We start from the raw sequence: 26,701 nt of genomic DNA on the forward strand, positions 1-26,701 counted from the left end.
CTCCCGGCCTTATACCTCCACTCCGACCATTTATTCGCTGGATGAGGCACTGGGTCACAACTAAGCTAGCAGCAAGGCCAGCTGCTCTCTAGGCTGGCGAACGATTCCAGACGCTCCATTTAAGGTTGGGGGCTCTCAGTTCCATCACCTATAAAGCAGGGGTGATGACAACACCCACAGGAATGCCAATGCATGCCCCCATGTGGCTGTCCACTGCCACCATAACTTGATACTGTTAAAGCCATTTCCTGGATGGGCCCTGTCTGGGGTTCGACTATCTCTTTCCCCTGCGGACTCCCCTCCCCCCATCCCAGCCCCCCAGGCAGATGTCCATGGCTTCTTCCTTCTCCTTCATTCACACTGCTCATCCGGCTGCTGCGGCCCCTTCCTTCATACCTGACTTCTTGCTCTTTGCCCCACTTGTGCCCTCTCCCCAGCATTTAGGGTCACTGGCTGACCCTAGGCACCTCCCACTCTCCTGCTGTGCTGTTGGTGACACAGGCAGGATGCCGCTGGACCGGACCCAGTGGTTACTAACCCCCCTGGGGTGAGTGTGACCTAATGGGATAGCTTACAGGTCGGAACATGTCTGTCTCCTAGTGGGGCCCACGGGTTCCGTTCCAGGGGACCTGCTTGCTCTTCGGCCTCCAGCCCTTGCTGGGCCACCAAGCAGGGCTCTGCTGATGCCCAGGGACTGTGGAAGGTTTTTCTCTGGGTGGATATTGAGGCCTCATGACTTTTCTGTGCTGGCTTGGTGAAGTCAATCCCCATCTCCCACTGTACCCCATCTCTTTCCTGTGGCTCAAGTCTGGGTATCGCAGACGGGAAAAGATCCTACACTTTCCCTCTTAATGCTGTGTCTTAGGAAAGAGAGGGCAGAGAAGAGAAGCCATGAGGCCTGTAGGGGAGATCACAGCATCTCAGGGAGCCACCGTGGTTCTAGCCCTGGTGTAGTGACCAGCTCAGTGTGTGGTGTCCTGGGCCTGGGTATGCATGATGTGTGCCACTCACACACTCTAGCAGGCCTATCTTCGAGGAAGCTCTGCGCTCTCAGTCAAGTGAACTGCTTATAAAACGGCTGGGGTTCTACCAAGGTGACGCCATGCTTGGGCTATGAGCGGGTCTCTGTGTGATGTGACAGTGGGCACCCCCTGCCTACAGCATCAGACTGTTAGTCCCCTCGTGTCATCGGGAATAACATGCTTCCTGTGAGCGTCAGGCTTCCTTGTCACACCCTATAGTTTGTCCCTTTCCCTGTCTCCATGCTGCTGGCAGTGGGGCGCAAGAGCCATGTATCTGCAGGTCAGTGCCGGGCAAGGTGTGTGCCAGGGACGCCTGACAAAGTTGACTGTCTCTAGCCTTGGCCTTGGGCCTAGCTGGCTGACTCTTGGCTGTGGGATGGACCTGCGGGCTGTTGTCCAGTTATTTACAAACTGCTATGCCACATGGGGCTCAGGCTGCTCCTGTCTAATGGCACTGGGTGCTGGCTGGGGCTGACGTCCTGGGTGTGTGGGCACATCGTGGGTTCCTGCACCACCTGCACATGTCACTTGTTACTGCCTCAGGGCCCTCATTTGTCTGTCCATTCATTTACTCACTCTCTCGGTCATTGGCCTGTCGGTTCGTTCTTCACTCATTAATGGATTCACTCGTTCATTTGTTGGACAAATGCAGATTAGGTTTGTCACAGGCCAATTTCCAAGCCTTGGGGACAGAGCTGTGAAGGCCTGAGAAACCCTCTCACTCTGGGGAGCTGACATTCTCTTGGGGAACAGTGAGCAAAGGCGAGGCTGGAGGAGGCCATGTTTTAAGTGGTGAGCCTAATGTCGTTGGTGGAGCTGGGACGGGAGAGGAGGGACAGGCGATGCATGGCGTCTGGGTGGGCAGTGCCCCAGGCTGCGTGGAAGCCCTGAGGTGAGGCTCCGTTGGAATGAACACACCACTCAGGAGTGACCTGTGAATCCAGGGTTCACAGGGCTCGGCTGAACTCTGTCTCCATATGACCTCGTGTGCGTCTCTACTTCTTAGACTTGTGCTGGGGTACAGTGTGTTTCTTGGGGCTCCCCACTTGTTCTGTTTGTAGTGGAAATATCCGGGGGGTGGGGTGGGCCTCTACTCTTGAGTCGGGTGTTGTGATCAGCCACTGGGCAGGTTGTGACCTGTGACCTGTGACTGTCCCCGTTCCCTGCGGAGGTGCCAGTCGAGCCTCACCCTGTAGAACCTGTGCTGTCCTTGCTGTGCGACCGGGAAGAACCGTTCTTGCTTCTGGGCCCCTCATTCTCTTGTTGTTCACACCACCCATGATATCCTCCTTGTGTTTGGGGGGGTCGCATTAGACAGCTCGTGCAGAAGGCTTGGTTGCAGCGATCTGAGTATGGGATCCCTTCTCTCCAAGTCCTCCTTGGCAGGGTCATCCTGGTAGCCTTGTCCTTCTCCTGGGTCTTGTTTTGCAGGGTCTTGATCTTCCCTTGCTGTTTGGTCTCTGAGGTTTCCCAGTTGCTCATCCTCTAGGGGCAGGAGCCTGGCTGCTTCTATAGCCTCAGCACACTTAGCTGCTATCATTGATTCTTTGCAGTAAGAACTGTTTAAGACACAAAGCCAGGGCCTCAAAAGGGCCTGAGCTGCTTTTCAGGGGATCTGAGCATGGTTTTACGCATCCATGTTGAGCAATTCATAGCTGCTTCTAACTCCAGGATATCCAATGTCTTCAGGTTCTCTCTGGCTTAGGTGGGCACTGGACTCCAGTGCATAGGCACATAGACATACACACAGATACATAGAGATAAAATGAAATCTAAAACAAAATAAAAAGGACCGAAAAGGAGAAAATATGCCAATGGAAAACTAAGTTAACCTATAGTTCTATAGTTCACGCTATCTGCGGCTATACCCGAGACAGACATTACTAATCGATTGCCGTGCATGTAATCAAGTGTCTAGGCTGATAGACTAGATTGATTGGCCTGGTGGTCTTTTTTTTTTTTTTAAATGGTGTGCACACTCAGCTCTCTCCTCTCTCAATTCCCTCATTTTCTTACCGTGATAAGGTGATCTTGACCCTTGTGAAAAATGTAGGGGTTGGTAGAACGCTAGTGAGCAGGGAGGGAGCCTGGCACCACGATGAGACTTCAAGGTTGGGGGACTTTGTCAACTGTGTTGACTCCCCAGCACTCTTTCTGCAAGGGTAGGCTAAGATTGAGGCCTCCTTCACAGACCTCAACACCAGGTGTGGTCTGACCAGCGAAATCACAATCACTGTTCAAAGCGGGAGGGTGTAGCCTCCCTCCCCCCATCCCCCACACTTCATAAGCTAGCTGTTTTTCTCGTGGTGGGCGGGACTCCTGAACAGCTGCTTGGCTGGGATCTGGGTTTATATATCTCCATCTGTCCTGGCTACGCAATCTTCCTCTCTCTTTCGTGTTTTGAGCTTGACTCTTCACAGGGATACCTGTCCGAGGAGACCTGGGTCTCCATTGAAGGCAGATACATTTCTGCCCTGTGGGCCGCTCCATGCTCACCAGTGCCCTGCTAAGGCAATACCCAGCCCCATGTCAGTAGGCAGGGCCTGGGAGAAGTGACACATTGTTCTCTAAACCTGCAGCTCACTGGTATGGGCAGTGGGATTTACAGGCTGACCGTTGTCCAGCCCGTGGCCTTAGAGGACCTGTGCTTTGCCCTCGTCCCCCTCAGATGTACCAGCTAGAGAGTGGGACGATACAGGGATACCACATACATGCCCCAGTGTGGCCTGTGTGGGGATGTAGAGTCCAGTACTAAGGTTATTATGATCTTCTACAGTAAGGGGTACCCCCAGCTGTACCTTGTGGCTCCAGGGCTCTAAGCATGGTGGGAAACATCGCTGTGGCAATTGTAGCTAGAGGATGTAGGCTGGAAACTCATCTGGGCCTCTTGGTGGCAAGGAAGCTGCCATTGCTCCTGTGCTTGCTCACTGCTCCCTTTCTTCCACAGGACGTGGGGCTGCTTGAGTACCAACACCACCCTCGTGACTACACCTCACACCTGTCACCCGGCTCCATTATCCAGCCACAGAGGAGGCGGCCCTCACTGCTATCTGAGTTCCAGCCTGGAAGTGAACGGTGAGGAGATGTTGCCGCCACATTTTGTCTAGGCTATGGTGTCTCTCAGGTAGATAATGATAGTTTTTGTAGGTAAAGCTGCAGGGGTCCAGACTTCAGCCCTTCCCAGCACCACTTCCTCCTGGTGGCATCCTAGGGCCATGACAGGGCTGTACTCTCCCAGGAGCAGGGGCTGAGGACTTATAGGTAGAGGAGGTATGACCATCTATCTACCCAAGGTTAAGGAAAATTAAGAGGCAAAAGGCTCACATCTTTCTGCCTGCTGGCTAGATCAGTTTTTAATAGCAGAAGTGCTGTGATCGGCTAGTGATGTCTGCCCAGGGAGGGTTAGAAGGAAAAGTGTTGTGTATGCTGTTCTTTGCGTAAACCTTATGGTGCTTCTCAGGCCTGTGCTTTAAAACCCCCAGGGGCTTGTTAAAATGTAGTCTTGGTCAGTAGCAGTGGTTTAGGTTTTACGTTTTGCATTTCTGGTTAGCTCAAGAGGGTCTGTGGGGTTTTCAGGCTGGGTAGTCACAACAAGTCCTCATGAGTCAGAACTATGTCCTCTCCTATCAGGGAAGACAGAGGAACCTTCTAACAAGTCTCCTCATGAGAACCCGGCTAGGCAGACACCCAGATTCTTGGTCCTAAGCTTCTGTCTCCTGTGTAATGTGTGTCCCTGGCCTCCCACAGGTCTCAGGAGCTCCACCTGCGCCCTGAGTCTCGCACCTTCCTGCCTGAACTGGGCAAGCCCGACATAGAATTCACAGAGAGCAAGCGCCCACGCCTGGAGCTACTACCTGATACCCTGCTGCGCCCGGCACCCCTGCTGGCCACTGGGCAGCCAAGTGGGTCTGAAGATCTTACCAAGGTACACCCCAGCCAGGCCTATAGGCTTGTCAGCTGCTGCCACTGCTGGTGTGGGCAGGCAAGGGGCTGGGGCTGGGGGCAGGCAAGGGGCTGGGGCTGGGGACAGGGAAAGAAAAGCTGGGTGGAAGGATGGAGGCCAGCTCTGGTGTGGGTGTGAGGATGGGACGGAGCACTGGAGCCACCGCCAGGTGAGGAGAGAGGGCGTGGGTGATGGAAAGAATTGGGAAGGTATCTCGAGCTGGCAGGAGCATACAGACCCTGTGGTGGGACCCGGTGTGTGGCTGTAGTCACACCCTGGTGTGACTGGGAAGTGTGGAGTGAGGGTTCTGCAAAGCCTTGGATCAGAAGGTTGGAGACTGATGGGACAAGATCAGCCCCCGTGACCATGTTAGCACAGTCTGTGTGCCCCGTGGGGGCTGGGCTGCATAGGTGACAGCTTGTGTGGAACAATGGCTTGGGACTCCTCAGGCTTCATGTAGGAGCCAGAGCTGGCCCATGTTTGGGACTCTGGAGTCCCTAGAGATGAGATATGATGGGTGGGATAGTGTCTGGCATGTCAGGGCCTGGAGTTGAGGGCCTCAGGCAGACAGACCTACGGACAGACCTGCTGCAGCCCAGGTCTAAATGGCTCCTTGGGTGCCAGATGGGCGGGATGGGTCTACATCTGTAGCCATGTGGGCTTGAGGATCCGCAGAGCAGCGGGTGGCCAAGCCCTGTCCCCAGGGAGGCTGTCCACAAGGGAGCTTAATTCCATGGGTTCCCACACCCTGGTGTTAGAGGAGGAACTCTGGGCCTTGTCCATGCTAGACTAGCCCTCTACCACCAAGCCGTATCTTTAAATCTCTTTTAATGTATATATGTATACATACATACATACATACATACACACACACATGCATGTATGTATACATATATTACTTTTCCAAATATGGTCTAGCTAAATCGATCAGCCAGCCTTGAATGTACTCTGTAGCCTGCCTGGGCAGGCCTTGAAATCATAACTTTGCCTAAGCCTTGCATATATTCGGCACAGCTCCGATGACAGGCCTGTTACCCTGAGGCAGGCTTACTCTAAGCCTTCTGTCTGTTCTCCAGTTCTGACTCTGTTCCAGCTGTGCTGCTCAGGCTCGGGCCTCTCTGAGCCCTGCTTGTTCTGTGTTAGTAGTAGACCAACTGACCTGAAGTGACCCAGGCTATCTGGATAGGGGGTTTGGCTGTGAGCCTTGCACGCACGCACACCTTCAGGCTCGACCAGGTGACAGAATCAGACTCCAGTCTCCATGGGGAGTAAAGACGCTGGCATGGCTTCTGGAATGTTCTTGGCGGGTTAGAGCTATAGGAGTCCAGCCCATTCCCAGTGTGGTCTGTTCAGCTGCTGTGACCTCTGTCAGGTAATTGAAGGCAGGTGTCAGGATGTCAGGGGATACATGGCCTTGCTTCCCTGACACTGATTGGGGTATCCTCATTCCCTGCCCCAGACCATCCCCGGGAGAGGTCAGTTCCAGACGGACACTTCACCCCCTCTGGCAGCTCTCTCTCCTCTGCTGCTCCAGTCTCCTGCCCCTTTCTCATCTACCTACTTAGCCCATGATCCCGCACCCATATCCTGCCATGGAGATGCCGGGTCTAGCCACTGCCTACCCTATGTCAGCCCCAGTTGCCCCAGATCACTGTCACTCACCTGGACTGTGGCAGTGGCCTCTCATCTTCCCTCCCTCCGTTCCTTCACCACTGGGTCATGTGGGGGCAGGCAAGGTCTTGCCTCCGTCTCAAACCTCCTTTTCTCAGGTATGAAGGTCTAGATCCCTTTCAAGTGCTTGGTTATTAGGTCCGGTGTGACCGAGCACTGATGTCATCTCTCCATACCCTGTGTATCTTTGTGACTTCTTAAACCTGGCCTGGCCCCTCCCTAGGCCCTGGCACTGCTGGTGTGCACCTGGTTGCCCTCTGTTCCCTCAGAGGCTTTCTGGACTGAAGGCAGTGGGTACCCAAGGCTGTCTGGGAGCCCCTGGTGGGATGGCCTGAAGTCTTGGCAGGGAACTCTGCTGACCACACTGGGTCTGGACTTGGGACAGGTGGCCTCTGGGCTGTCCTCCTGCACTGCTGGGTGACCTGCTTCCTCTGTCTTCTCTTCTCCAGCATCAAGTGTTTGACCCCCTTTGCCCTGTGCTCATCCCTCTTTCCCTCTCCTGCCACCCCTCTGCTTGATCTTCTTCCAGCTCCATTATCTTTGTCCCTTTGTCCCCACCCCTTCCCCCAGCTGCCCATTCTGGTCACCATCCAGCTTCCCTGCTCTGTTGTCATATATCTCCCCACAGCTGCCCGATCCATCCTTCCTCATCTGTTTGTTTGTCTATCTATCCGTTTGTACTGTCTGTCTATCCCCCACCCCACTCCTGGGTCCTGTGACCGGTGCACAGGATGGCCATTCATTTCTTGGGTGGCCGGGGACAACTCTCTCTGTGTGTTGAGTCTAGGCGCCTGCCATGCCTTCAGTGCTGTCAGGAATCTGAGTGTGATGTCTGATCACGGTATGGGGACAGGGACTAGGCTTGAGATGGGGAGTGCCCACTCAGGACAGTGGGGTGGGGTTTTCCCCATGCCTGTACTGCAAGTGGATGAGTCAAGCATCCCCAGGCCAGGTGGGGGCCACTACAGGGTGGCCAGCAATGAGGAGGCATAACCAGGAAGGCCACAGGATGATAGGCTAATACCAAGTGTGCGCCTGCAGAGTCTGTCACATGCCCAAGGTCTTCCCAGCACTGTGGCGCCAACCTGGGATGTCCCTGTTTGGAGCTTGGGCTGAGAGCTAAAAGTGGGGGATATGGGGTTCAGGTAGGCAACTCCTTCAGGAGACTCTTCCTTGCCCTAGTTCCTCAGTTATCCCTGAGGCCCTCTCCCTGCTTTGTAGAAGGCAGGAGGGGCTGTGCATGGTGAGTCTTCATCAAGGGGTAGCAGATGATTGTCTCAGGACCAGCTCTGGTCTGGGTTTTGTATCCCCATAGGAACCTGTCAGCCTCTGCTGTCACTAGCTGCTTGCCAGAGTGTCCCAGTTCTATTTAGCCTGTGGCTTTTCTGATGGTTTTGCCTCATATTCACCAGTGAGGCCACCTGTGGCTCACACCGGTGGCTCAGGTGTTCCTGGCACCCTGTCTCAATCAGGGGTTGCCATCAAAAGCAACTTGGGGAGGAAAGGGTTTATTTGGTATTCAGATCCACATCACTGTTCATTAAGGAAGGAAGTCAGGACAGGAACTCAAGCAGGGCAGGCCATGGATGAGTGCCACTTTCTGACTTGCTCAGTTCTTACAGAGCTGAGGAGCACCAGCCCAGGGGTGGTGCCACCCATAATGGGCTGGGTCCTCACCTATCAATCACTAAGGAAGTGTTATACACGCAGGCTTGCCCACACCTTGATCTTATGGAGGCATTTTCTCCATCGAGGTGTCTTCTTCTCAGATGACTGTAGCTTAAGTTGATAATAAAATTAGCCAGCCCAACCGATCCCTTGTCCACTTGACACAAACACATCACTGTTAAGCCACAGCCTTTCCTCCCTTGTTCTTCCCTAAGACGACACATTAATAAAGACATCACAGTAGAAAAGTTTACAAGCTGAAAAAACCTTACAGATTCAAACCCTAAAAGTTGTCTTCTTAAAAATGTCAGTCTTAAAGTCCCAAATCTCTATAGAACTCTCAAATTTCTTTCTTTCTTTCAAGTTTAAAGTCTCTCAACCATGGGCTCCTATAAAATCACAAATGAGTTAAACACTTCCTTACCTCAAGAGGGAAGAACCAGGGGACAGTCACAGTCGGAAGAAAAACCAAACTCGCAGTGTAAATCAGTGTGGGGTGCGCTCGTGATCTCTGGGCTCTAGAGGGCTGGCCGTCTAGGTTCTGTTGGTGTTCTTGGTGGTCATCCTATAGTACCTAGCATTTCCAAAACACTGGGGTCTTCTGCTGCAACCGGGCTACACTTTCACCAATAGCTTCTCTTGGGCTCTCTTTGTGGTGCCAAGTCTGTTTCTTAGCATGACCGTTTCTGGGCCTTCCAACTGCAGCAACTTCACCGATAGCCTCTCCTCACCTCTCACAACGCACAATCCCAGTTTCCTGCCTTCACGACCACTTCATGTCTTTAAAACCAACACTTCCTGGGTGACTCTTTACCAAGTTTGACTTGAGGGCAAGGTATGACGCTGGCTGCCTCTGGACCATAGCCTCAGTGTGCTGGCTGTCAGGAAAGGCTTCTTAGAAGATCTCACCTCAGTGATGCAGGTTTGTTCTTAATCCCTGCTGATGTCTTTCACCTCCAGCCAACCAGCATCCATTGTCCCAGTAAAGCAAAGGTTTTACTTCAGAGGCGCCGGTCTCATTAAATCATGGCTGACTCTTCAGTCCCAGCTAAAGAGACCAGACACCACAGTCTTAATTCAAAATAGGAAATATGCAACTGGCCTGGTAGACTTAATGTAGCTCTCAGAATTCCCTCGGGAACTCCACCAGCCAGGCCTCTGTCATTTCTGATCCTCTCAACATTGTTTTCTGCCACGTTTCCGTAGAATAACTCACTGGACTTTAAACACTCGGTGGCTTTTCTTGTCCAAAATTCTGAAATCCTTTCAAAAATCCTCCCCAAAACAATACGGTCAGGCCTGTCCCAGCACCATCTCAGTATTCTGGTACCCATATCTGTCATAGGTAGGGTTACTTGTGCTGTGACGAACCACCAGGACCAGAGTAACTTGAGGAAAGAGTTTATTTGGCTTACACGTCCAATCACTGTTCATCATTGAAAGAGTCCGGACAGGAACAGAGCAGGAAGCTGGAGGCAGGAGCCAATGCAGAGGCCATGGAGGGGGGCTGCTCACTGACTTGCTCCCCATGGCTTTCGAAACCTGCTTGCTTATGGAACCCGGGACCAGCAGCCCAGGGAAGGCCCCGCCACAAATGAACTAGACACTCTCTCCCGTCAGTCCCCAAGTAAGAAAATGCTCTACACACTTGCCGGCAGCCTGATCCTAGGGAGGCTTTTCCTCAGTCAAGGTTTGTTCCTCAGATGACTACAACTTGCCTCAAGTTGACAGAAAACTAGCCAGCACACACATCTTTAGGGTCGCTGCCTTGTTTTCTCTGTTTCTCGTTTTGTTTCTGCTTGATCGTGCGGTTCTGTTTCTGACCGTCTGTCCCCCACTGTCTCTGCCTCTCGCCTTCCCACCATCTGTCCCTCTTTCCCCTGCCTGGGCCCCGTCTGGGCTGGAGCCAGGCTCCGGGGGGACTGGGTGGGTGAGGAGAGAATGTACACAGCTCTGAGCAACTGTGGTTTGTGGGGGGGGAGTCCAGCTGGAGGCAGGAGCAGGGGTTTTGGGGGGAGTTTCTGGCCCCCTCACATTTGGCAGTGCCTTCGCTGTCCATTGAGCTTTGTTTTGGGGGACTTTGGTATGTCGCTGAGGAACCTTCTCTCCAAGGTCCTTGGGTGGTTGGGGCCTGGGACCCCAGCTTAAGCACAGATCCTGAACTCAGGCGTCTCTCATGAAATTCAGGTTTGATAGCTTCTGGCTGAGCTCAGCCCTGGTGGCTGACATCACCGTGGCCCACGCTGCTTCTTGGAGTGCTTGAAAGACAGCATGTGTGACTCTGGGCACCCCAATCCTTACCCCTGCACAGGTCCAAGACCCACAGAGAGCAAGTTCCCCATCTCTGGCCCTCCCGATCCAGACCCCTCTGCTGTTCCCCTTGCTCTGGCTGGAGCCTGTCGCTTGGCTGTGGGCCACAGGCCTCTGGTGGAACGGGAAGTGATTAGCCTCAGGTTCCCATTCCCAGGCCTTCTGTGACAGGTCTTTATGTCAGAAATAGACAGTCTTACGCTGCCTTGAAGCTTTCTGCCTAGTCAGAGAACTGCAGAGAGTGACTGACTCAGTGGAGTCTGACTGACTAGTCGGCTGGAGTGAGTCTATCTGACTGACGGGTGGACAGATGGACAGGCGGGTGGACAGGCAGATGGACGGATGCGTATCTCACTGGCTAAGAGAGTCTGGGGAGGGACTGGTCTATGGTTGGGCTTAGGGTTCATCTGTCTTCAGGCTTTGGGGCTTACAGAGGGGTCACCTGCAAGCAGAGCCGCCTGCCACTTCGAGGCTAGCCTGTCAGATGCCAAGCACCGTCTCTCCACCATTGGCTTACCTCGCCGCCTGTGAAGGCAGTAGCAGGATGGTCTGGAGTCAGGGTGTCAGCCCCTGGAAAGTTTCTCCATCTATGAGGGAGCCATATGTATGGCTTCCCCCGGCCTGCAGTCTGTTGTGGTGGGTGGATGCTCTCTGTCTGGGTGTTCCATGGCCTTTGTTCTTGTGCCTTGTTACGTGGGAGCATGTGTATCTATCTGAAAGGGAACCTGCTGTGTGGAGGAGTCTGGGTTGGGTCATCTTATGCCTGGTCCCAAGGGTGAACCGCCATGAAAGTCAGCCTGATCTAGCTGGTCCAGGAAGTGGGGCTTAGCCACACGGAGTGGCTGGTGTGGCCAGCTGCAGTTTCTGTGCTGTCCTAGACTTGGGGACGGAGCCTTCTTTAGGTGGCATGGCTTTGGGGCCCAGGGTGGACTGTTTGGTCCATAGTTTCAGGTTGCCTGGTCCCACAGGCTAACAGTCTGTCTCTCTCTTCTGCTTTTGGGGAACATAGCAGAGGGAAGCGATATGAACTCTGGGCCAAGAGGACTGTCCTAGGTGCCACCTTCGGTTTTGAGATGGGTATTGAGAGCTTCCTGGAGAATTCTGTTGGGAGGAGAGCCTGAAGTCCCCAGTGTGCTGTGTTCCTTTGTCCTTATATTTTAAATGACAACATGAGGCTGGGGGCAAAGTCCAGGGCTGAGAGCCGACAGAGGTAGGGAAGGGGACAGCAAAGGGGACGAATGGGAGTTGTAGTCTCTTCCCATCGCAAGGGTAATGGGGGAGGGAGTAGGTGGGGCACCTGGCTGCCCAGGCTACAGTTGTTCCCAGGAATAAAGCATCCTGTGTCCTTAGAGTGCAGCTGTGTGGGGGCGGGGAGCAGCCCGACTCTGCCTGGCCACTTCTGCCAGCAGCTGCTGTCTTGGCCCAGAGGGAGACAGGGTGGGGCTGACCTAGCTGGGAGCCAGGGTAGGGACAGACCTTTCTTGACTGCACTATTCAGTGATAACAGTGTGTCAGACAGACTCTTTGCATGCACCGAGGCTCACAAGCCACTGTGGAGGTGAAACTACTCCTGTGTCTCTCCCCCGTTGTACAGATAGGGATACTGAGGCTGACGGCACCTCCATGCACCATCTGTGGTCACAGAACTGGGTATTGCAGAGCAGGGCTGGGATCGAAGCCCAGGGCCATCTAGATGAGAACTGGGTTGTTTTCCTAACCTCTTTGTTCCCGGAGCATCCCTGTGCAGCCTGGGTGGTCCCTGACTGGCCAGAGAACAGAGGGAACTGTGGAGCAGCCAGGTGCAGGGCCATGCGGGAGACAAATGGGCAGCCTCAGGGAAGAGCAGCCACCGAAGCTGACAAATGCCCATCAGTGAGAAGGAACCATGTGTGGTGGTGCAGAACTGACATCCCCGTATGTGGGAGGCGGAGGCAGGAGGATCAGAAGTTCAAGGACACCCTGGGCAGCGTAGGGAGAGATGGCTCACGCTAGGATCACTGTGGAGATCTGGTTCCCAGTATCCACATGGCTTACAACTGTCTTAACCCCAGTTCCAGGGGTTCTGACCCCTTCTTTTGACCTCTAAAGGGACCAGGCATGCATGTGGTGCCAGATACATGTGTGTAGGCAAAACACTCATAAAATAAGTCCTTAAAAGGTTGAAGGTAACAGATGGCCTGGGCAGTAGGTCTGTGGTCGAGCGCTCGCTTAGCGTGCATAAAGATTTCATCGCTTCGCTCTGCAAAAACAGAACAAAAACGAGGCCCGGTGACCCCACTGGCTTCTGTGTGTTGTGACAGGTGTGCTTTCTGAAAAGCTGACTGCTCTCCTTCAGGGCCTGCAGCCTGCTTCCCTAAGCTATCCTGCACATGTGGAGGGCACATGTGGCTGCACTGGGGGCCCGGGGTCACTGTGGGAGCCTTATTTCTGTTTCCAGGGAATAGGAGAGATGTAGCCAGGAGGAGGCAGTAAGGGCTGTCAATACTCAGGCCGCCTGGAATTTTGTCTTCTAAGAACACAGCCATGGGAAAGAGTGGCCAGGGCCAGGCAGGATCCACATGTAGCACTGTGACTGTGGGAGTGCTCAGGGTAGGAAGTTCGTATACTGCGGCCTGAAGTCATGGCTGGAAAACAAGTGCCCAGCTAACTTGGGTGACCACACTCTCTCTGCTCTGTTCATCCCCAGGACCGCAGCCTGGCAGGCAAGCTGGAGCCCGTGTCACCTCCCAGCCCACCACACGCTGACCCTGAGCTAGAGCTGACGCCATCTCGGCTGTCCAAGGAGGAGCTGATCCAGAACATGGACCGTGTGGACCGTGAGATCACCATGGTGGAGCAGCAGATCTCCAAGCTGAAGAAGAAGCAGGTGAGTAGTGAGGATGGGAGGGGCTCCAGTGAGCGGGCAGGAACCCCGCCCCGAATCCTCCGGTGCCCGGGACCATGCAGTCTCCTGTTTTTTAAATACGTTTTGCTTCTGGAAGCCTCTGGGCTGGGCACATCAGGGCCATGCATCTGTACTTCCAACAGAGAGTCCAGAGTGTTGGGGGACCAAGGCTTTCTGAGCGAGGCACTGAGCTGCCTGGGACAGAGAAAGAGCCATAGGCTGTTTTTGCATGAGAAGCTGAATGGGGAGCTGGAAGCTGGACAGTGGGGCTTCCAAGATGGCGACCCAAAATCCCAGAGTGAGGCTGGGCCCTGGTGCCGTTAGGTTGGCCATGCCAGACCAGTGGAGAACATCTTCGGTCCTCCAGGCCTGGCTTGGGGACTGGGCTGGAGCCACGGTTACATTCATGGATGTTGATTAATTCCGGAGACCAAGTGACTTGAGCTGTTGTTATTAGTTTTGGTTTGCTTTTTTTTTCTTCTTCTTTCTTATCCTAAATTGCTTTTGGAATGGTATCTTATAAAAGAATGTTTTTATATACGTACACATGCACGCACGCGCTCAAACGCCCGCCCGCACGCACGGTTAAAGAGATGATTCGGTGGTTAAGGGCACGTGTTATTCTTGCAGAGTACCAAGGTTCAATTCCCAGCACCCACATCTGGCAGCTTACAACTGCTTGTAACTCCAGCTCCAGGAGATGCCCCTGACCTCAGGCACATGGGCATATACAGACGTACACACACAAGTACATGATGTAAATGCATAAAAAAATATTTTAAGAAAATAAAAATATACTTAGTCATTTGTGTGTGTGCATGTGTACGCTAGAATACAGTTTGTGGGAGTTGGTTCTCTCCATCTTGTGCTTGTCAGCTTGTGGTGAGTTAACCTCTCCCCCTACCCCCTTCTTTTTTTGAGGCAGGGTTTCTCTGTGTAGCCCTGGTTGTCCTGGCACTCAACTCTGTAGACCAGGCTGGCTTTGAAGTCACAAAGATCTGCCTGCCTCCGCCTCCTGAGTTGTGGGACTAAAAATGTGTGTTGTTCCTACATTGGTCAGCACCCCTTCTTTTAGAAGGGGACATGGAGGAAGACAGGGTCTTTCAGGCCCTGGTTGGCCTGAAACTCACTAGCAGGCTGGCTTCGAACTCACAGAGATTGCTTCTGACCTTCGTTTGAGTTGAGTGCTGGGATTAAAGGAAGCACCACCATGCCTGCCCCACCCACTTACATTTATAAGTGCTGCGCGTGCGTGCGTGTGTGTGTGTGCGTGCGTTCGTTCAGGTACCTCGAGGCCCTAAGAGGGCTTTAGACATCTTGGAGCTAGACTTACAGGTGGTTGTGAGCTGAGTTCAGTGCTGAGAACTGAACTCAGGGCCTTTGCAAGAGCAATACACACTGATAACCACTGACCAGTCTCTCTGTACATACCCCTTGGCCCCAAACTAAAATTCCCAAGCATAAATGAATCATTTTAAAGTTTACAGTTAACTGGCAATGGGCTCTCTCTTCCTCCTTTGTTCTGACAGACGCAGAGCCATTTAGCAATATCCCATCTTCCAGCCCAGTGTTCCCGCTGTGACAGTCTGTGGTGCTACTTTCTGGATCTCACACACACACACACACACACACACACACACACACACACACACACACACACACACACACACATTTGCCTTTCGTGTCCCTGCCTTGTGCGCTCAGCATAAGGAGTTTCGGGTTCACAGAGCGTGGTTGAGCCTCTTTATGGAAGAGTGCTGGTCTACCGTGTGGCTATAGCTTGAATGACTGTTTCTGCTTGTCCGGCAGCTCGCCCGCTCACTGCTCATGAGGGCTTCAGTTCTTCCAGGTCCTCACTGGTGGTGTTTCCAGACTGTACTGGCCTGGGACTGTGTAGTGTGTGATCAAGGGCGGGGTGAAGCCAGGGTCCTCACAGCCCTGCGCTCACCGGGTTGTGCGGTGTCTTTTTAGATCTTCCAATCACTTTTATGGGTATGTGATGTCACTGCCAGGTCACACTGAGGAGGTGGCCGAGGGTCAGAGAGGTGCAGTGACTCTGGGACCCTGAGGGAGGGAAAGTCTGACTTCAGGCCAAGAGCTATGCTGTCTAGTCAGGGCAGTAGCCATTGGTTCGTTCTCCGGGGGAGGGTCTTCACCCTCCCAGCTTCTTAGTGTTCCTGGCTTTTGTTTCTTTGTTTTTGTTTTGGTTTTTTTTGGCTGGTCTGTGAGAGCTGCCACCAGGGGTCACTGCAGGACCAAGGCCCTCAATGCTGCCTGTTTCTGCCTCATCTTATCCCTGTTTGGGGCCGTGAGAATCTGCTCCCATGTGACTGAACATGCTAGCTGTATGTCCATAGTCAGCAGAGCACTCATGGCGCCCTCTGCAGGTCACCGTGGGCATTGGCTTCCCGTGGAGCCTGAGCCGAGTCTTGAATCCTTTGGTCTTCGCTTCTGACTTTGGGGTAAAGCGGACACCAGCAGCAGCAGCAGGAAGGGATGCCACATATGAGGAAATGGACCAGGGGTCCAGTGTGAACACATGGGCATGTGCTGCCACCGCGGCTACCGGTGGTGGTGGTGGTAGTGAGAGTGATGATAGTGATGTTGGTGATGGTGATCGTTGAGATGGTAAAATCTATGTGACGGTGATGGAGTTGGTGAGGATGGTGATGGAGGTGGTGATGGGCATGAGGGTGGTGGTGATAGGGATGAGGGTGGTGGTGAGGATGCTGATGATGCTGATAGATCTGATGGTGATGGAGGTGGTGGAAGTGGTGATTGGTGATGAGGATGGTGGTGGGGTGAGGGTGGTGTTTTAAGGATGCCGCTGATAGTAATGGTGGGGATGATGTTGATGATTCGTGTCCGTGGTGGTAGGGTGGCAATGGTGGTGGCGGCAGCGGTGTTCATGATGGTGGTGTTCATGATAGTAATGACGGTGATGGGTGGTGGTGACACTGTTGGTGGCCATGGTGGCCGGTGGTATCGATCCTGATGGTGGCGATTATGCACTGCTGTTGTGGATGTGGTGCTGGCGGTGATGGGTGTAGCTGTGATAATGGCGATGGTGATGGGGTTGATCGTGGTGAACGTGATGCTGAAGGTGATTGTAATTCGATGCTGGTGGTGGTAGTGTGCTGGAAAGCTCTGTCTGGCGAGCCTTTCTGCCTCTCCCATCTCCCTCCACGTAGCTCCTGGTTTAGTCCTCAGTAGATTTAGGAACTCTTCGTTTCCAGGGGAGGAATAGGAAGGTCAGAGACACCGAGTAACGTCTCAACAGGCTGTGTTGTTGTCCAGGTCAGAAGTATCATGCTCCAGGTTGAGGCCTTTGCCCTGTGCCTGCAGCCTCTCTGGGAGCCGTGAGCTTGTGGCGGCAGTGGTGGGTGAGAATGGCCGGTCCCTTGCACACGTAGTGCAGTCCCTCATCTGTGTGACCTCTAGCCCTTATTACAGCCCAGTCAGCTCCTTCGCACAGATGAGAACTGAGGCCCTAGCAAGGAAGAACCCCTCTTCCCCTCCTGCTCTGTCTCTGGAGCAGGATTTGAACCAAGAAAGCCTGGTCCAAGGTGGATACGCAACCACCAGGGAGCCCTGCCAAGGAGGGCACAAGTGTCTGGGTGACTCATAGGAAATGGGGATCAGCCTGACTTCCTGTGTGTGGCTACGGGCAAGCGGGGAGCAGCGCCTCAGCTTCCGGCCTACACCGCTCACGCTGTCCCTTCCCTGCAGCAACAGTTGGAGGAGGAGGCCGCCAAGCCACCCGAGCCCGAGAAGCCGGTGTCGCCACCACCCATAGAATCAAAGCACCGCAGTCTGGTCCAGATCATCTACGACGAGAACCGGGTATGGCCTGCAGGAACAAACCACCTTGAACCACGAGTCCCTGCCACAGTGGAGGCTGGCGAGTGGGTGGGGAGGGCCTGTGAGCCATGCATGGCATAGGCGTCAGGCTGGAGGGGAGCGAGGGGGCCTGCTGTTCTCTGAGAGGCACCATCACCTCGTATCTGCACAGCAGATCCAGTGGCACACTTGGTTTTACCTATATTAACACTGCCAGCTAGCTCCTGGCCCGCCCTAGGAAGATGTGCAATGGTGTCTCCATCATACGCATGGAGAAACAGATCCAGGGATGGGGCGTGCCGAGGTCACAGTTACCCAGCCAGGATGTGGTAGATGTGGGAATTTGAAGTGGGCTCATGAGTTGCAGGACCTGATTCTCAGCCTTTACCTCTGCTTCCACAGTCCCCCTCAAGCTTGTGAGCTGGGACAGCCAGGCACCTGGTAGGCGGGAGGGAAGTTCCCCTTTCTCCCCTCTCATTGGCTGATTCCACGAGGACCTTTGAGCTTCTGAGCCTTGACTGCTTGGATTCTCTGTATCTGAGAGTGAGAAACCAAAGCCCAGAGAGCCAAGGCTTGTGCCTCAGCTCCTTAGCAGGCTACTTAGCTTAAGTAGGTGTTCTTTACTGCTGAGGAAGAGACTGGGGTTCAGGGAGGGCAGGGGGCCTGCCTGAGATTGCACAGCACGTTAGATTTGGGGCTGGGACTCAGAACCAAGATTAAACTTGCTTGACTGTGGTGGAGGTGGTCGGAGAAGTGTGATTCTCTCTAGCTGCAGTGGACACATGTTCCCAAGGCTGCCTTCCGGCCACCCTGTGTTCAGCTGTCCTTCTTTAAGGGAGGTGCCTCTGCTCTTTCCCTCTAGCCCCGAACCCCACCCCATCCCCCACATTTGTACTGGCTAAGGCGTGTATCACAGCCAGTTATAGTAGGTGCTTGGAGTTGGCAGGAGACCCGGAGATGTGTAGCACCCTTGTTTGTCCCTCTGCCTGCACTGAGCCTGGAGCTGGCTACCCGGCTTTCCTTGAGGAGTGACAGGCCTAGTGTTCCCTGCCCTCAATAGGACTCGATTTTAATCCCCTTCCTTCCCGCCAAGAGGCAGGACAAGGGCTTGTCTCCATTGTTCCTGTCCTGGTCGTCAGGCTGCCCAAGGCCTTGTGCATCTGGAACACATCTGTCCTCAAGGCCAGCGAGTGGCTTTCCCACCTCCCGTGGAGTCCGTGGGCATCACCGTTGTGGGCGCAGCTGAGGAGAAGTGTGTCACAGTCAGGGAGGGAAGGGAGCTAGCATGGCTAAGGGGGGGCACTGCATGGGAGGGAGCCTAGCTTTGATCTTCAGAGCATGCTCTGCCTGTCACACCTTGTCACATATATGGCTGTGTGTGTATGTGTGACCAGCGGAGGGGTTAGAGTGGGTCCATAGAGTCACCATGCGTTTACATGTCATACATTTATGTCTGCTTAGCACATGTGTGGCTACGTGAGCACTGCCTGGGCTCATGTGGACACATATGTGCACTCTGAGAGTTGATACAGACATTGGGGTTTTATCTGTGACATCAGGGCACTGTGCGGTATGTGGTGGTGGCCCCATCTGGCCCCAGGGTCTCTGGCTGTGTGACTCTGGATCCTGCAAAATGCCAGGGAACTCCTGACTTCCTGAATGTTCTCTGGGCATGCTTCTGGTGGCCTCAGACAATGTTGTCCCCCTGGCTCTGGCTACCTCATCTACAGGGTCAGACCTTCAGATACCCATGGGCTTATAGCCAGAGCTGGTCTGCTCTCCCTGATTGTGTGTCCCTGGGCCCTCTGACCTTTGTCTACAGATTGAAGCTGCCCTAGTAGAACTGACTGCCCTGGTCAACTTTGGGCAAGGCTGCCTTAGCTCTAATGAGTATGTACCAACATCTACAGCGAGCTGGCCTTGTTTCCACATATGGGTGACAGATCATAGTGTTTGGGAACCTGTTGTATGCCAGGGATGGAATTGGCATCGTGGCTATGTCTACTGTCTGCCAGTGTGTTGGGGAAGCTAGGGAGCCAGACTGAGAGGTGACCTGGGGTCAGGCTGTAGGTTCACAAAGAGCCCTGTGGTCCTGTCCTGGAGCAGGTGTGAGGGACTCAGTTAGGCCTGGGTGACAACACTGCTGCCTTGTCCTGTGGCTGGCAGGCACACTGGTCAGGCGAGGGTGGTCAAGGGGATTGGGGGAAGTTGAGACCTCTCTGGGGAGGAAGGTGGGTAGAGCCTGGCAGGGCAGCATGCCAGGGAAGAAGTGCAAGGAAGTGGCTGGACCTGCGGTGTCTGGGAAGCAGCAGAGTCCACACAGCAAGGACCCAGCCATCTTAGCTGGGGGATGGGCAGCTTCAGCTTCCAAGGTGGCAGGAGATGGTGAGGGAGGGAGTATGAGAGGGAGTGAGGCTGAGGCAGTCACTGAGGAAGTCACCCTTCTTAGGGTGTCCCCAGTCCTCAAGGAGGGACAGCAGACTTGTCCCTCAGCCCCTTCCAGCACAGCCTTATACAAGCTAGCAGTGTGGTTTGCAGGGCACGGCGTCCTAGAGACCCCTCCCCCCAGATGCAAGGCTCTGCTCTAGCTGTAAGCACAGTTCCTGGTGGCCCCGCTGTGTTAAGTGCCACCCCTTTTGCCTAAGCACAGAGCTGGTGCTGATTCCCACAGAGCTGTCACTCACACCAAGATCTCATAGCTGAGTCAATATTCCTGGCTCAGTCCCCATCTTATGCCCTGGCCACACCCTGAGGCTGCTGGTCTCAGGGTCTCAGCTCTGCACAGAAGAGCCAAGAGTGGACCTTAGCACTAGGCAGAAGTTGGTTTTCTTGCTAGCTTGAGACCGCCCCCATAAACCATTCCGCTGTCTGGTTCGGGTGGGTGGGTTGAGATTGTCTGCCCTCAGGTAGCTCTGCCGTGGTGCTCTCAGGTGAGGATGGTGACTTCAGTGGACCCCTGAATTTTCTTCAGCATCTGCTTTCTGACATAGGGGTTCAGGCTCTGCTCCCCCCACAGTCCTAGTCCCTGTTCCCCTCTTCACTCCCTGCTTCCTGTGAATCAGCCCTGGTGGTCCCAGTCTGGGCAGCCAGCCAGCGGAGGCACAATGTTGTCTTCATGTGTTGGCCTGAGAGGAGAGATCAGCCTATTGAGGGGTGCCCCCACAGCCATGGGCCCTCTGCAGCATGCTTCTGTTTTCCTAATGAGGCCTGGTTTGTGAAGGGAGGGGATAGAGGCCAGAAATAGTCACACTATTGTGAGATGGGATCCTAGAAGGCCCCGGTGTCCCCTCCCGCCGCTCCGGCTCTGAGGTCAGCAGACACCAGAGGCATCCAAGCCTGGCAGAAGACAGCCTGGTTAGCCATGGTCGGATCCTTAGCCAGCGCCAACCTGGGAGGGACTGAGGGCTCCTTGCAGGGTTGACTGTAGTCTTCCCTGCAGATGGGGCTCTACCCTCATTCCGGAGGTGCTGGGTCCTGTCTGGTCCGAGTCCTCGTTTAATTCCTTTCTTCTCTTTGCCCCACAGAAGAAAGCCGAAGCTGCACACCGCATCCTGGAAGGGCTGGGGCCCCAGGTGGAGCTGGTGAGCCAGGCTTGGCTTGGTGGGCTTGGTGGAGGTGGGGGGGTTGGCGGAGCGGAATAGAGCAATGGGGCGGGCAGCAGGTGTCAGGGGCAGTGGGAGGGGACAGGAGGAAGTCATCTACTGCCCAGCACTGTCCCCAAGGGGAGGCAGGAAGCAACACCTCCTGATAAGGCCACTGGCAGATAACTCGTGAGTAGCTGCTGGGCAGAGAGCATGCCCGTGCCTCTGAAGCCAGCCCGCATGCACGCACGCACGCATATCCACCACGTTAGCTCTGCATGAGAGTCCATCCACGGTTGGTGTCTCTAGACTCCCTTCTCTGAGCATGATGACTGTGAACCCCTCAGAAGGACTCTGACTTCTCAGTGTTGCCGCTTGGGTCAGTGCCTGCTTGTGGGAGGAAGGGTGGCCATGACTCTAGTGATTGTTATCATTGTCCTGCTGGTCTCCAGTGTGTCACAGCTTGGTGGGGAAGCAGCCCCGGCTCAGGGGTCTGGAGTGGATGAAGCAGAAGCGCGCCTCACCCACCCAAGCCTGCTCTTGATGGTGTAGTGTTGGGTCATGTCAGTCACAGGTGGCAGGTGTTGCTGGTCATTGGTGCATAGGGTCTGGGGTGCGTGTGAGCTCCCTTGGTCTAGATGAGTCCTGGCCACTGCGTACTTGCTAAAGACTGTAGGGCGGGTACCTTCTGGCCAGGTCTGAGGTGTACCCTAGCACAGTCTTGTCCCTAAAGAACCTAGGGTAGAAGATGGGCGCGGGGTTCCTCTGCTGCCTGTGCTCTACAACCCCTTCCTGGGACCCGGGCAGGGCTGCTATGTGGCCACTGGGTCTCTCTCGCTTCTGTCATACACTAGTCACCAAGCTGTACCATCTGCTGCATAGTACTTCCTTCCAGATATGTATGATACCATGGCCTCAAGGAGCCCTGTGTCGCTGTTCTTGATCCTTCTGGCCATTTTCTCTGAATGGAGCCATGCAGTCCATGGCCATTTGTTCTTTCTCGCTGTTTCTGCCTCTCCCCTTCCCTCAGCATTGGTGTTTTAGGTTCTCCTACATGGAGACCTGTGTTGGTGCTTTATCCCTTTTCAGAGCTGCATCATATTCCATTGTTTCTGGACTGCATTTTATCTTTCCGTTTTCAGTTGATGACCCTAGGTGGCTTTTTTGCTTTTGTCAACTGGGAATAAGGCCACACGACAAGAGTAGGGACAAGCAGCATTTGTCTCTGGAGTCTATGCCTGGTAGTAGAATTGCCGTCTCCTGTGTTGGATTTTTTTTCCCTCCTGGACGTTCCTGGCTGGTATCTAAGGTGGCTGTGCTATTGGACATTCCCATTAGCGAGTGTCTTGCCTCTGTTTCCCCCTTCTGCCATCCTGTCCAGATTCAAGGTGTGTATGCGTGTGCGTAGGCATGGCGTGCATGCCGGGCCTATAACCTTTTTGCCCTTGGAGAGAAGGTAATGTCTGTTGCTGTTTGAGGAGCGCAGGGCAGCTGGTCCCTGGAGATGTTGGCATTGGAGGGAGCAATGGCCTATGGTAAGGACACAGAGCGGTAACCTGCTGATAGGCACTTGCTGTGTATGTCTTTGGGTGTTGCCACCTTCCTCACTTTCTGGAAGAGGCTCTGAAGGGTAGTGCTCTGCCCAGCACCACACAGAGAGAGAAGTGTACCAGCCTGTTAGTGTGGCCATGTCTTCACAGGGCCTTCTGTGTGTATGTAGGGCTAACAGTGTACACACCTCCCTGGATACTGCCGATCTGGGCTTTGGTCATTGAGCCACCGTGGATTCTGGTGCCATGATACAACACTTGAGCCAAAAGTAGCTTAGGGAAGGGAATGGGTTTATTTTAGCTTATATGTTAAATGTCCATCATTGAGGGAAGTAAGGGTGGGGACTCAGGCAAAAACTTGAAGCAGAAACCATGGAGGAGGGTTGGGGATTTAGCTCAGTGGTAGAGCGCTTGCCTAGCTAACGCAAGGCCCTGGGTTCAGTCCCCAGCTCCGAAAAATAGGGAAAAAAAAAAAAAAAAGAAGAAACCATGGAGGAACACTCCTGTTTTGCTTTCTCACAAGTTCATTCTTAGCTAGCTTCATCATACAACCCGGGACCACTTGCCTAGGGAATGGTGCTGCCCACAATGGTTGGGCCCTTCTGCATCAATTAGCAGTTAAGCCCTACCCCCACCCCACCCCCCACAAAAAAGGGGGAGGGGACCATGCCCCTAGGAAAGTTTTATCTTAGCCTTTTCTCTCAGGTGACCCCAGGTGGTGGCAGATTGACAGTGAAAGTATACTAGGAAAGTCAGGGGTCTCCCCTCCTCAGTTATTGAGTACATCGGGAGCCTTGGCATAGTAATGACAAGGTAGTGACCAGTGACCATCTTGCCCTGTGTACCCCAGAGGGAGGTAGGAACTTCAAGGATTCTACCTTGGGAGCCTCCCATGGCCCAGAGTGTCCCAGGAGAGCCCCGTGCTGGGCAGGGACCAGGCTGGCCAGGTGGGAGGCTGCACAGCTCTGAGTCACTTGCTTCCTTCCTGCTCTGAGGTGTCATTCTGAGAGCTCAGTGTCCCCATGGGCTGGGTTTGGTCACTGGCTTGCCGCCAGTCTGAAGGGCACCCACACCCACAGCTGTCAAGGGCTCCAGTTTGTGGCTGTAGCCATTTGTCTTAATGGAGAGGTCAGCCACACCCCTATTGCAGCAGGATGCAAGCCACCAGGTGTCCCTGAGCCTCCCCAGGATCAGCCCTCTGCTCCTGTCACGTGGCTTCGGGGTGTAACCCCAGTGCTGAGCCTAGGGGGCTCCCCCTGAGAGGCTACAGTTTCCTCCTTACTCCCCAGAAGGCAGGTTGAAGTCTGTGCCCTGCTGCCACCTTGGGTGTGGGTGTTCCCTTTGCCCTCCCAAGCTGGGAGCCTGTTTTGCTCACAGCCCCTTGCTGGGGTCAGTGGATCCGAGCAAGCCTCCACCCCTTCCTGCCCCAGTAGGGCTGTTCTCCATCTTTGAAACCAAACAATGGCAAACTGTCAATACATCAGCACTGTTCTAGGCTGTTCCCATATCCTGCGAGGCAGGTCCTCTGCCCTGCACCCATTTTCTAGATGAGGAAATCCAGACTCACGTGTCACTGGAGCCTGAGTCCTTGAGCAATACCCATTCACATTGGCATTTGTTTTCATTGGCATCTGGGGAAACAAAGGATCTCGCACAGCTGCCCTGGGTACCAGGAAAGGGAACCTCCATCTTCACAGGCCCTGCATTCCTGAGACAAGGCCTTACAGCACTCCTCTGCAACGTTGGACCCCTCCTTCCACAGTTATGCAGCGAGTTTAGCTGCGGGTCCTTTCGTTGCCCTATGCAGTCCTCCCCATCTCTGCTAGGGATGCTGCACCTGTTCAGGCTCTGAACCCACAGGAGGCGCTGGTCCACGGTCTCATAACAAGAAGATCAGTTAAGCCTGGCTGTGTCCTCCCCTGGTGCACCTTACTGTAATGTGCAGAAACCGGTGTTTCCAATGCTGCAGGGGACCTGCCTTGTCTCTGAGCAGCAGGGGACCCATTGGGGAAAGGAATCTTGTGTGGTTCCCACGCTGGTCCAGAGTTGTGTTTTCCCCTTGGATTCTGTGTGTGTGTGTCTAGTAACCCAAAGACCCAGGACATGACAAGGTTCCCCACGGCGGCGTGAGTGCGCAGGAAGGAAAGGGCACAGGAGGTGGGTGTGGGAGGCAGAGTCCTCCCACAGAGTCCTCGTGGGGTGGAGTTCAGGTCATGGGCACATTTGGCAACTGGCCTTAGTCTTCCCATCCGTGCAGCAGTAGCGACTGCCACATGAGTAACCACCCTGACAATGCATCAGATTCAAAGAAGCTAGACACCCGCCCCCTTGTCCCTGGAAGGCAGCAGAGGCCTCTGGGAAGTAGTGTGTGGGAGGATAAGGGCCACTGGTCTAGCCTCTGACCTGTGACGGGTCCCATGACTGCCCACTGCTCTTACCTCATTCTCCCATGTATGTGGACCTAGCTCATGAGTTCCCTGCTGAGGAAGCCTGTGGTGTCCTCAGCCCTAGCCCTAGGCTTGTTATTCCAGGGCAGATGTTTCTTAAATTTCTGTCTGCTGCCATTGTGGACATTGTGTGCACACTTATGTCCATGTCTGAGACTCATGGGCATCTGGAATCTCAGGCCAGCTTCCTCGGTCCAGAGCAGAGGCCTTGGTGGTCTCTTGTAGGCCAGTGTGGGGAGGGGGGGGTCACTTCTTGGCAGTCGTAACTGGACTCTTCAGAAGCTGTGTGACTGTGCCTGCCACCCGCTGCCCTCAGCTTCTTATTCTTGGTTTGTTTTGGTCTCTGTGGTCCAGGGAAAGATGCCTTGTTAGCACTAGGGCTGTAGGTTTCCATGGTGATCTAGATGCCAAGCCAACCCTAAGTGTTTTACAGATAAACTACATTGCTCAGGGTCGAGGCTAGGCCTGGTCCCTGCAGTTGAATCCTAGAGCCAGCTACAGCCTTTTCCTGGCCAGGTCCTGCTCCTCCCCGTGTTCTTGTCACACTCCCAGTCATATATCTGATTATTCAGCCAGTGGATAGCTACCAGTCAGTGCCAGGGCTGAGAGTGCTTGGTGTGGGTTCTGGCTGGTGACCCTAGCCCACCATACCCTGTCACCCGTCCCATCCATCTCTGACAGGATTCTTCTTCCTCTGCAGCCTCTGTACAACCAGCCGTCCGACACACGCCAGTACCATGAGAACATCAAAATGTGAGTCACTGCTATAGGGTACCAGCCCAGTCCTGGGGACCAGGACACCAGTGGGAAGTCTGGGTGGGAAGTCCCCTGCTATAGCAAGCCCACGCTGGGCTCAGAACAGGCCTGGAGCAGCTTGGGTACAGAGACTGGAGGCAGGAGGCCATGGTGTTGAGAAGAGACAGGCTCTTAGCTCTGGTCTGCTCTGGTGCACACTTGGTGCCCAGGGCAGCTCAAAGCACTAATCCAGAGGTTTCATGAGCCATGCCCCAGTGATGGGTCATTTCCCGGGCAGAGGTTGGGAGGAGATAATGTCCCTTTGGTGTCATATAGTGGGGTGACGCAGGGATGCCAGGCAGTTCTGGTGTCTGATGGCTGGTGTCCTTAAGCTGGAGGGTGTGTGTGGAATGACTGTAAGGTACTGGCTTCCTGGGATGTTTGAATGGCAGTCCCTCCCATCAGTGGGCAGTGGAGGAAACATTTCTCATCACCTGGAAATCAAAAGGTGGGGAGCGGCCTGGAGCGCATGGTGGGGTATTAGGTGTGGGGAGGAGGCCTGGAGGCAAGGGTCTTAGGGATCCAGTTCTGAATGGTCCCACAATACTCTGGGAGGTGCACAGGTATTGGCTGGTGGCATTGGAGCATAGCTTGGTGAGCCCAGTAGGTGGTGACACAGTGATCTGGTTAGTGTCCTGCAAGCCAGTGTCCCTCTTGGTTCTCAAGTGTCACAGATACAGGAGACTTCTGAATGTATGGCTTTTGGAGTTGTGTGATGTCACACCCTGGCCACCTCCTGGAATATCTAACCCTGAGGGCCCTGTACTGGCTGTCAGTATTGGGTCCAGCTGCTGCCGTGGCTGTCCATGTTGTCTGTGGTCCACTCATTGCCCTGAGCCTGAGTCGTTCTGCTTCTCTCTGTGGGGCCTGCCCAGCTGGCCCTGGTCCCCATGGGGAGATGGGTTACAGAAGAGAGATGATGACAGTTCATTATAGGGGCTTGTCACAGTTGCTTGGGGAGAGGGTGTGGAGGGGGGAGTGCCACCAGGC

The 26,701-nt window shown here is 54.2% G+C and overlaps 1 protein-coding gene and 1 long non-coding RNA gene across 45 annotated transcripts in view; one reads left to right on the forward strand and one right to left on the reverse strand.

Moving 5' to 3' along the window:
• Ncor2 (nuclear receptor co-repressor 2) overlaps positions 1-26,701 on the forward strand; it is a 161,877-nt gene that overhangs the window by 54,956 nt on the left and 80,220 nt on the right. For all 43 annotated transcript variants that reach the window (XM_006249305.5, XM_006249320.5, XM_017598397.3 and 40 more), the window contains 6 exons: positions 3,970-4,097; positions 4,770-4,947; positions 13,301-13,480; positions 17,228-17,341; positions 20,863-20,919; positions 25,617-25,669. In XM_006249305.5, the coding sequence (XP_006249367.1) occupies positions 3,970-4,097; positions 4,770-4,947; positions 13,301-13,480; positions 17,228-17,341; positions 20,863-20,919; positions 25,617-25,669 (710 nt within the window). The remainder of the gene's footprint in view (positions 1-3,969; positions 4,098-4,769; positions 4,948-13,300; positions 13,481-17,227; positions 17,342-20,862; positions 20,920-25,616; positions 25,670-26,701) is intronic.
• LOC120095965 (uncharacterized) lies at positions 1,637-6,834 on the reverse strand. Of its 2 annotated transcripts, XR_005491953.2 has the most exons (3): positions 6,628-6,831; positions 6,125-6,330; positions 1,637-2,794 (listed from the first exon to the last, which is right to left on the reverse strand). It is a non-coding gene; the product is annotated as an uncharacterized LOC120095965 (long non-coding RNA). The 2 variants fall into 2 exon arrangements; XR_010056761.1 differs by having other exon boundaries at positions 1,637-6,330; positions 6,628-6,834.

The sequence above is a fragment of the Rattus norvegicus genome, chromosome 12 (genome assembly GCF_036323735.1).
Source record: "Rattus norvegicus strain BN/NHsdMcwi chromosome 12, GRCr8, whole genome shotgun sequence".
Lineage (NCBI taxonomy): Eukaryota > Metazoa > Chordata > Mammalia > Rodentia > Muridae > Rattus > Rattus norvegicus.